This window comes from Paramisgurnus dabryanus, chromosome 10 (genome assembly GCF_030506205.2).
Source record: "Paramisgurnus dabryanus chromosome 10, PD_genome_1.1, whole genome shotgun sequence".
Taxonomy (NCBI): domain Eukaryota; kingdom Metazoa; phylum Chordata; class Actinopteri; order Cypriniformes; family Cobitidae; genus Paramisgurnus; species Paramisgurnus dabryanus.
In genome coordinates this window covers 16524872-16535442 of record NC_133346.1, presented here as the reverse complement: position 1 = coordinate 16535442, position 10571 = coordinate 16524872, and the positions used below count along the sequence as shown (strand labels likewise).

Here is a 10571-nt window from a genome sequence, read left to right as displayed (position 1 = left end):
CAGTGCACATGATGCAATTTTCGTCATCAGACGAGTGCACGTACTGTACGCATACCGGCGGATTTTCGCATAAACGTAAAAAATTTTATATACTCTGGGCTTTAGGGTATGTTTACACAACAATGGTGTACTAAAAATGTTTTAGGTTCAAGTTTTGCGTACAGTTAAAAACGTCACAGATTCGCAAAAACAACTAAAAGCACTGTACAGTAGTATACATGCCAGGTCAAAAGTTGTCATGTGCATGAAATCATAGTTTTTTAGTTTATACTTTGCATTTTTCAGGACCTCAAAATCTCCAAAAATGATACAGATAAGAAGTTTCGGTATTAGTTTTAAAACGATGTTGTGTAGACACCCCTTAAATTTGGTTTGTGAAACACTAGACAAGTATTTTTCTATACTCTCTAAAAAATATTGAATTGTTTTAACGTATGGTTAGGTACAATTCTGAAAATCCCTATCCGGGGTTATAAATAAACGAACCCAGTCTCACAGAGTTTCAAGTGTGAAAATCGTGCAATACATACGCCAAATTCCACCCTGGCATGCATATGATACGCCAGTCCTTCCCATTCACTTAAACGGTGCATCTTTTTTTGGCTGTTTTATTTATTGGTTTCTAATTTTTTTGCTATTTTTTACCATTTTCGCTTGGGTTTAGGGTTATAACAACTTTTTGTTATATAAAAATCAATTCTAACCCCAACTCCAAGCGACCATTGCTTAAATATAGACAAAAACATAGAGAAACCTGTATATTAAGTAACCTTCTTAAGCAAATCTCAAATCTAACCCTAAACCCAAGCGAAAATGGTTTACATAACAGAAAAAAATTGAGAAACCAATAAATAAAATGACAAAAAAGATGCATCGTTTAAGTCAATGGGATGGACTGCCATATCCTATGCACGCCAAAGTGGAATTTGGTATATGTATTGCACGATTTTCACACTTCATGCTATTTTTACGCATCTACATGAGACTGGGTAGAAATAAACATACTCTGGGTTGTTTCAACCCAAATGCAACCCAAAAACATCCCAACATTCTTTATTTATAACCCAACTGTTGGGTTTATCCTTTTAACTAACCATGGGTTGAAATAACCCAACATAACACCCAGAGTGTACACTGAAAATAAATGGAAAAAAAACAATAAATGAAATAAAAAAATCCCAAGTCTCATGTGTTAAGTACAGCTAAAGGGATGAGTAAATTATTAAAATGTTGAAACAAGCTTTGCTCATTATTACTTATTTTAGTATTTCCTTTCCCTCTCCTTTGTTCCTGTTTTTTTACTTGTGATTTTTTTCTATGAATAAATAATGTCAAAAACACCTCCCTAATCCACAAAAGAAGTCACCACTTATTGAACAGCAAGATTTTTGTTGGAAAACATGCTAATGAGTCGAGCTATTCCATTGTTTGCTCAATTTTAATTCCATCTAAAATCAGTGGTTCATCTTTGCAATCCACACTCTGAGAGCAGAAGGAGGAGGTTGTGGAGGTCAGAGAACAGACGTGGCTGAAGACCCTCGACATCGAGCTTAACGCTGTGTTTGGGTTTGTTAATGACAGGCAAAGAGTACAGGCTCCTCCTGGCCTTATTCGCACACCCACACACACACAGATGAGAATGATATACATAGACAGGATCTAAGCACCAGAAGATATTTTGAATCCCTGTTAATTGGCCCAGAAGAGGCACGGAGCGAAAATAATCCTGCTGACAGGAAACGTCCTTCAAACAGACACACACTCATGCGACACAGATGCTGAAATTCTAGTCATTAGATTTAAACATGGTTATTTGTAGAAGGTCACCGGTATACAGATGTTGTATGAAACACACAGAAGACAGTGTTTAATGATTTTAGTCTCTTTTAGTCTAAGCTAGTTGGCTGGTTTTAGCTGGTCTCCCAGTCTGGTTTTAGCTTGTTAAGTTGATGTAGCAGGCTGGTTTTAGAGGTGTTTTGTACACTTTTTGAGGTGTGGGTTAGGGTTACCAGCTAAAACCAGCTGACCAACCAGACTGGAAGATAATTTTAACCAATCTAAGAGGACCAGCTTGAACTAGCTATATCCATCTTAAACCAGCTAAGATCAGCCAGCCAGTTTAGCCAAGCTGGCCAAACCAGTTAAACCAGCCCACCAGCTTAGGCTGGTTTTAGCTAGACTTTTCAATAGGGCACACTGTGCGTAACCCTGGGTTTAGGAGCCTTTTTTTGTTATTTAGAAGCAGGGTAGCTCTCAAAAAAAGCAAGGTTTGAACCGTTTTTGTGGTGTTAACGCCACATTGCGGTGCCAAATGTGTTTAGCGTTTAACGAAGCAAGGTTAGAATGTTATGACTTGATGCAACCAGGGCTTTGAACCAGAATTTTTTCCCAATTGGTTTGTTCCGAACAGAAACAATATTTAACGTTTCCGTTTTTCGGTTCAACCCTAAAATTGAAGTTCCTGAACCGGTTAGAACAAAAAAATCTAGTTCCCGAACCGGTTAATAACGTTCCATGTCAGCTGTGGGACATACAAATAAGTAGAGTGATCATTAGAACATTAAACTTAAATTATTAGTCTACATAATTTTCCTTAAGTCTCTATCTTGTCATCAAACATTAAAAAAGGCTACATTGTGTAAGCGGCATAACTGTAATTCTGACATGCCTTCATTTGTTGAGAGCACTTAAACACGCGCACACACACACAGACGGAGGATGAATTCCAAACAGGGCTTCGGGAAGAAGATGCAGCATAAAAAGTCGCTCCACATAAAGTGAAAATTACGTTGTTTTTCAGTGCTTTATTCGCCAAATGTATTTTAATAAACTACAGTATGAGACACAGTAGCAAAACTCTCTCTCAAGTTTGTACATCACGAGTTCTGATCTTTGATCGTTTGATCGAAACATGTGATCAACTTTCGCTCTATTTAAATTTGAGTATTAATCCGCGAATAGCATGCGAGCCGAACCATGGGTCGTGATCTGTATGGATCACGGATCAATTGCGATCCGTTACACCACTAATTAGTGAAAAACTAACATCTTGAAATGCTTGGTAGCCTACAATATTTACCTATTATGATTGAGCATTAGAGACTTGGGCTTGAGTAGGCTACTTGCTAGTGGCAAGCTTCCTATGTCTCCGATGTGTCAATGACGGCCGCAATTGAACTTCATATTGCCCGTAAAACTTTGCAAAAGAACGGAAAATATAACGGTATTAACCGGTTACCATTATTTTAAATAAACGTTTCTGTTCCAGAACATATATTTTTTTAAAGTGTTTCGTTTCTGTTCCTTGCAAAACATAGAAAGTTTCTGGTTTTCGTTCCGTAAACCGGTTCAAAGCCTTAGATGCAACAAACGACCAATCAGAAACTGAAAAGCATGTACAGTACCTCATATCATGATCTGTGTAAAGTCACAGAAACTCTGCAAGCTGTGTAAACAGTCGGTTCACCATTTGAAGTAAACTTATGTGCATCACGTGTGATGTCAAAATACGAGCCTGTTGCAGACACATATAAAGGGTTGATGATGAAAGAGAAGCTCGCATTTACCAGATACTCGCTTAATCTCATTTGTAATCAGAATTTAGTGTTAAGTAAGTGTCTTGCAAGTATTTTGTGAACGTGAGTGTTTCTTTTATCATAAATCGTTTTGACGTGTGTGCTCGTATTTTGACAAGACACATGATGCATGGTTCACATGACACATATTTTGAAATGACGAGAAACACACATGACATATATTTTGAATTCACGCCCCTCGGAAGAGAAGTCACGGGGCTGCAACTGCTCCTGAATAGCTTGTGTCTCGTGACTACCTGCATTTTCAAATATTGTGCAAGTTGATAATGTTGAATCTTATTGGTTCTAACGTGTCTCGTGACAACTTGCGTATTTCATCACGAGACACTCAAAAACTAATGAGATTTGATGTTGTGGAATGATCATTTTCATTTTATGGTGACTTATTTCTTTAATAAACCTGGCATGCTGATCTTTCTCATGTCAAGTATTATCAAAACCAATAGCATCTGTTGTTTAACTTTAAACACACTCACCTGAGGAATATATCAGCACTTTTGTGTCTCACAAAAAACTCATATCACATACCTCATTTCTTATCAGTTAACACCATGTGCTCCTTAATTGCACAAGATTAAAGTAAAGCACAGGGTTGTAATTCAACACCAGGCTGTCAATCATTAAGGCTAATGTCAAACACCTTATCAACTTATAATTATTAAACTTGTAAAATTGTTTCTTTTTTCAATGAATGCTTATCATTTTGTTTAAAGTGTACCATGTACGCAAGCAGAGCATATACGTACATAAGCAGGGCGTATGAGAAATGCGTATGCCATGCGTGACGTGTAAACTTGCAATAACCTATAACAACAGTGTTCACTTTCGCACTTAAAGTGTGTCTGAAACCATGCTGTGGGAACTGAGCTGGAAGCAGAAAAATGTAAATGTAAATTTTTTTGTTTGTTGGATTTAATAAAAAAACAACTAATATGTTTGCATTATGCATAAGTATTTAATAAAAATGCTAAAAGTATCCAATCATCAAACATCCCAGATAGCAAAAGCACTAGCAGATCTCCCCCGGAGTCTATCTGTAATACAGTAGCATCTGAAATAGACAGACCTAATATTAAAAAATGAAAGCTAAGATGGCAATCCTTTACAATGTTAGTATGACTTTAGTATGATAAGGATTATGGTATTAACATTTTAATTTGGAGACAAGCTTAGGTCAACTAAAATAAATTAATTCAGATTTATTTTTGTAACAATAAAATAAAATAAAATAAAATAAAATAAAATAAAATAAAATAAAATAAAATAAAATAAAATAAAATAAAATAAAATAAAATAAAATTAAATTAAATTAAATTAAATAAAATTAAATTAAAAGTAAAGTAAAGTAAAGTAAAATAAAATTTCAGTATCTTTCAGTATCTTGAATGTGAACTTATTTAAGGATTTTACAGTCAATGACTTTCATTAGATTATAAAATAGTATATGTCAATATTATATGTCTGTTATGTAGTATAAACTGCCGCCATCCTCAGCAATGATTGCTCCATTACCCTCATGGCAAATGTTGCTTTTTTAAGCTAAAAGATCATTATTAAACATGTTAAAAGAGATGCACTGAACATATTACATTAAGTTTGATCTTACAGTCAGTACAGACGGTAGTATGTCGTCCCGTGAGAAAAGCAGAACAAAGTGAGAGTGTTTAGTGATAAGATATACTGCATAGAAGAAATAACAGATTGTAAATAAAGAAGGACGGAGGGAGTGGAAAAGAGAGGTGAAGGGGGCAGAAACAGTGGAGATCTTACATTTACAGTATGCTGTTCAAGCAGTGTGAACATCAGCTCATACAGGAATCTGGAGTTTCAATACTATGTCGGTGATCCACCTGCAGAATGTGAGTTACATAATTTTACTGTTATTACATTATAAACAGTGTTATTTTAGAATGGACTTTCTATGACCCAGAATGAAGAAAATACACACATTTGTTTTGTATAGAAAATTGCTTTATCTATATCTTTATCAACTTCCTGCAAGTTTTTAAAAATCTTGTTGAATTGCGCTAACCTAACTATTTCAAAAAGTTTAACATTTAGAAACTTTACAGAAACTTTTTTTATGAATGTTCCTGAAATGTGCAAAGGTAAAAAAGAAAGGATTTTAAAGATTTTTAAGGGTTTTTATTTTTTAAAGAGTTATGTATAGTAAGTGGTCATATAAGTGTGTCCCCCATGCTTTGGAAAATCTCCAGACTGCTACCTGGTAATTTATTTGTATCCAAGCCAAGAAGTTAAACAGTGTATGTATGGATTGCTGAAAGAATTGTTTGACTCAAGACCGCACACCAAGAATCATTTGTTAACATGACCATAAATTATGATTACACCTCAGCCAATGGCCATTCTGTACATTTACTTTTTTATTTAGGCTATTCATTTAGCATGTGGTTTGTTATTATGGTTGTTGATTAGATTGATAGGTCCAGGGTGTGAAGAACAAACATTATGTTATTTACTCCTCCTGGCAGACTCTTCACCGGCAGTGGTTAGTTAAATGAATAATATTGGAACTGATACATCAGCTTCGCCCTGCATCCTCAGATCACAAATTTATTACAGCACGATTCAACACACAAGCTTGTGAAATAAAAAATGATTAAATTCAACTGCTTCATGGTGCATTAAAAGAAAAACCAGATCTTTAAACATCTAACAGGACACCGAGCTAATAATTATATAATGTGTTGTGTAACATTGCACTGTCAGCTTGGAAATTTTGCCATGGCAACATATTTCAGCCCATGTTTCTACACTACTAAGAATGCTGAGTGATAGTGTCTTAATTGTGCCGTTGCTATTGGCTTATCTCTCGTTCTTACATTAATGTTTGTCTGCGAACCTCATAACCTGCCATTTTTCAGACCTTCGTAAAACGTTTGTTCTAGTGTAAATACGTTCCTGTGGTAACGGAGTAATGGTTTAGATGTAAAGATTGTAGACTTAAGTACAGAGATATGATAAACTACTTAATACATTTGATATATAACACAATACAGTTAATCAGTTTGCCCACCAATGGATTTGTTTACCTTGGGCAAACAGATCCTCATAAAAAATCCTTTGTTTTATTAAAACTTACTCTCATTCTCAGGAAATGATGTTGTGTCCCATATTTGTGCTAATGGATATAATTACTTTATATCTCTTAATGGGGACTGACACAGAGAAAATGCAATTTTATGAATGCTTAGCATCAACTTTTTAAAATTAAATATGATAAAATGCATGATCCTTTCATGCACAAATTGCATGGGGATAACAGCACTTTATGTTGTCCCATTATATGAATACATGATAATAACAATTAAATCTATTTAATGAGGATGTATAAAATAACCCAGATGGATCTGAACTTGTTGCACCCTACTCACGAAAGTCATTGTTACAGACAAACATAAAAGATTGCATCAGTTTCTAAAAGGATGTCGTTTTCAGATAGTGAATTTGGGAATCCCAGAGGTTTTAAATGGACATAAAAAGGACAATTTTACAAGGTCTTTGCATGAGATTTCTTCTGAATATGTGTGATGTTTCATTTGTAAAAGAGACATTTTTCTTTCTATGTTATATTGTTTTTTTATACTGTGACTATATGAACATGTCTCTGTTGCTTTAAACCACATCTAGTTCACATGGAGATCAATGACAGCAGCCTGGTCTCACAGGAAATTTTATGTATTTTATGAGCTGCCTAATTCATATGAATTTGTACGAAATCATACAAAAACATATGATTATTAAAAAAATATAAGGAGACCCTACCCTTAACCCTGCTTTTAACATAAGAGGAGCGAAAGCAAATCATATAAAAACTTACAAATGTGGTTAAACAAATAAATACGAATTTGCCACCTCATCAAAATATGTGCGAACTGCCGTGAGATTGTGTTGGTAACACACAATGCAAATCTCAACAGTGTTTACAGTAGCATCTAATGATATATTAAAGGTCTAGTATGTTTTTTTAGCGGCATTTAGTGGTGAGATTGCGAAGCTACGATTGCTGCCACAGGACAAACATGTCGTCCTCTGAGACAACGTACAGGGGGTAGGGACAAAATGACAGCCAGTGACCTCTCTTCCGAGGGGGGCGAATTCAAAATATGTGTTCGGAGTGTCATGTGTGTTGCTTGTCATGTCCAAATGTGTGTTCATTGCGTAGGGCTGTATGATTAATCATGTTTCCCATAAAAAAGGCCTGTCTGAAATCGATTCAAACGCCAAACACATATTTTGACATGACGAGCCACACACATAACAGTCTAAATTCGCATTTTGCGCCCTCGAAAAATAAGTCACCGGCCACCACTGGTTATGTATATTATATTGCATTTCTCTCAAGAGATCTTTCTAAAAGTCCTACAAAAAAACATGATTTAAAAATAAATATAACTATAAATATTCATATTAGGTAGATAAAAATACCCATCGTATTCTCTAAGGTCTCGTATATTACTCATGGCTTTTTGTCCTTGCAGTAAACAGGGGCCAAAGTCTTGCATTAAATTTGCATTCGATTTAGATTCAAATTTGCATTAAATTTATTTTGGTGACCTTCCAGAAGACATAATACCACAGCATATCAGACAAGTGCACTCATTAACATTTCTTTGTGCTAACACTTAAGTTTCAAAATATGAATGGCGGCGAATAACCTCTGATGAAAATGTCTCTGTCCTGACGCCATCTGCGTGGTGTCTCATTTAAATTCAGCAAGTCTAAAGAGGACTACATTTTGGGGCAAATACATCAGTAAAGGCTCAACCCAACTAGCAGCTTAAAGGGATAGTGCACCCAAAAATGAAAATTCTCATAATTTTCTTACTCTCATGTTGTTACGAACCTGTATACATTTATGTGTTCTGGTAAACACAAATGAAGATATTATCAGGAATGTTTGTAACCAAACCAATCATGAGTCCCATTCACTTCCATAATAGGAAAAAATAATACTATGGAAGTTAATGGGGCTCATTAATTTTTTCAATATTTTTTCCTTTCTGAACAAAAAAAAATGACAAAATACAGGTTTGTAACAACATGAGGGTGTTTTATTTTTATTTTTGTGTTATATCCCTTTAAGATCTTCCTCTAACTGTTTATTTCTGTTGTAGGTATGAACCTCGATGGAATACGAGATGTGATCAAAGCTGTTAGACATTTTGCCCATCAAAACACAATTTCCAATGAAACAGCTTTCAAATGGTTCCCTTAAATATTTGAGAAGAACAGATGAGGCGTGGATTCATTACTGGACTAGTTTGGATAACACTATTAAAGTAGGAAGACAAAGCTATTCATAAAAAAAAACAATGATGTCCACCGTCTTGCGCTGGTTGATCCTGGTAACCTTCATCGCTCTGACCATTTCCGGAAACGTTCTGGTTTGCCTGGCCGTGGCCACCAGCCGGCATCTGCGCAAAATCAATAACTGCTTCATAGTATCACTTGCCGTGGCAGACTTGCTGTTGGCCTTGCTGGTATTGCCATTTTCAGCCATGTTGGAGTTACGCAATGGGAGATGGCCTTTAGGGGGAGTGCTTTGTAACATTTACATCTCGCTAGATGTGATGCTGTGCACAGCCTCCATTCTAACACTACTGGCCATTAGTGTCGACCGTTATTTAGCAATCTCAAGGCCACTCTGTTATCCCATGAGAGTCACGCCACCGCGTGTGGCCATCACCCTGACAGGGATCTGGGTGTGCTCTCTGGCTGTGTCTTTTTTACCCAATAACCTAGGCTGGAACACACCTGACTTCAGAGTGCACAACCTGAACTGGCATATGTGGGATGAGGGAGACGAAGGCAGGATCTGCCGCTATGAATGGAATAATAAATGTGTGCTGCTGTTCTCCATTGGCGTCTTCTACCTCCCTCTACTGGTCATGTGTGGAGTTTATTATCGGATATTCTCCGTTGCACGTGAGCAGGTATGTATACGTGACTCAGTTTGTGAAATCCAGGCTGCTGAATAATGAGATTAGGAGCATCAAAGTTTGAATTCAATCATTGATCATGCATTGATTTTAATCTTTGACATGGCCTTACATACACTGGTAACTACCCAATATATCCTCCAACCCACACAGTCATGCATATGTATTCAGATAAAGTTAATGTCATTGTAATTTTATCTTTTCATCTCTTATCTAGGTGTGCCGTATCCGGGCAGCCACTCCATCCTGTGCTCAGTCTGCATCTGCCTCGGTGCGGGAACACAAAGCCACAGTGACCCTGGCGGCTGTGCTTGGTGCATTTGTCCTTTGCTGGTTCCCCTATTTTACCTACTTCACATACTTAGGCATGTGGACGGACACAAAACCTTCCCAGGTGACCCACTCTGTGGTTCTTTGGATGGGATATCTTAACTCTGCGTTGAACCCTATTCTGTACCCAGCACTAAACCGGGATTTCCGTCAGGCATATGGACAGCTGCTTCAATGCAGACAACCTAATAAAGGAAAAGCCTCCTGTTTTATCCCCTTTCAAATCAAACAGACTTTCGTGTCTAAACCGCAGCAGAATGACCAGAAACAAAGCGATCCAACTGAACATTCTCATCTCACGTTTTAAAAAAATGCAGCATTTTTTGCAGTGCCGGCCGGTGACTTCTTTTTTCGAGGGCGCTCGATGCGAAGTTGGTCACAACATGTATGTAGCCCGTCATGTGTGTGGTTCCTTTTTTCAAAATATGTGTTCTGCGCACCGAGATATCCTGTTTGCATTACGTGTCTTGTCAAAATAAGTGCCTGCTGCAGATGCGTCTAAAGGGTTAATGATAAAAGAGACGCTCGCGTTTGACAAATACTCGCATAATCTTATGCGTAATCAGAGTTTACTGTTAAGGGAGTGTCTTGTGTGTATTTTGTGAACGTGAGCGTCTCTTTTATCATAAACGGTTTTGACGCGTGTGCAGCAGGCACTTATTTTGACAAGACACGTGATGCA

The 10571-nt window shown here is 36.7% G+C and overlaps 1 protein-coding gene across 2 annotated transcripts; it reads left to right on the top strand.

Annotated features, from left to right (window-relative positions):
• Positions 1 to 5078: 5078 nt before the first annotated feature.
• hrh2b (histamine receptor H2b) lies at positions 5079 to 10463 on the top strand. Of its 2 annotated transcripts, XM_065290621.2 has the most exons (3): positions 5079 to 5455; positions 8735 to 9553; positions 9777 to 10463. In XM_065290621.2, the coding sequence occupies exons 2-3, from the start codon at positions 8933 to 8935 to the stop codon at positions 10194 to 10196; spliced, it is 1041 nt and encodes a 346-aa protein (XP_065146693.1). In that variant the 5' UTR covers positions 5079 to 5455; positions 8735 to 8932; the 3' UTR covers positions 10197 to 10463. The 2 variants fall into 2 exon arrangements, with proteins under 2 accessions (XP_065146693.1, XP_073672143.1); XM_073816042.1 differs by lacking the exon at positions 5079 to 5455 and having other exon boundaries at positions 8643 to 9553.
• The last annotated feature ends 108 nt before the right edge of the window (positions 10464 to 10571 follow it).

Excerpts from the sequence above, each read along its gene's own strand:
- hrh2b (XM_065290621.2), top strand. The coding sequence starts at position 8,933 with ATGATGTCCACCGTCTTGCGCTGGTTGATCCTGGTAACCTTCATCGCT. Across the intron at positions 9,554-9,776 it reads TCTCCGTTGCACGTGAGCAG|GTGTGCCGTATCCGGGCAGC; the intron begins GTATGTATACGT and ends TCTCTTATCTAG.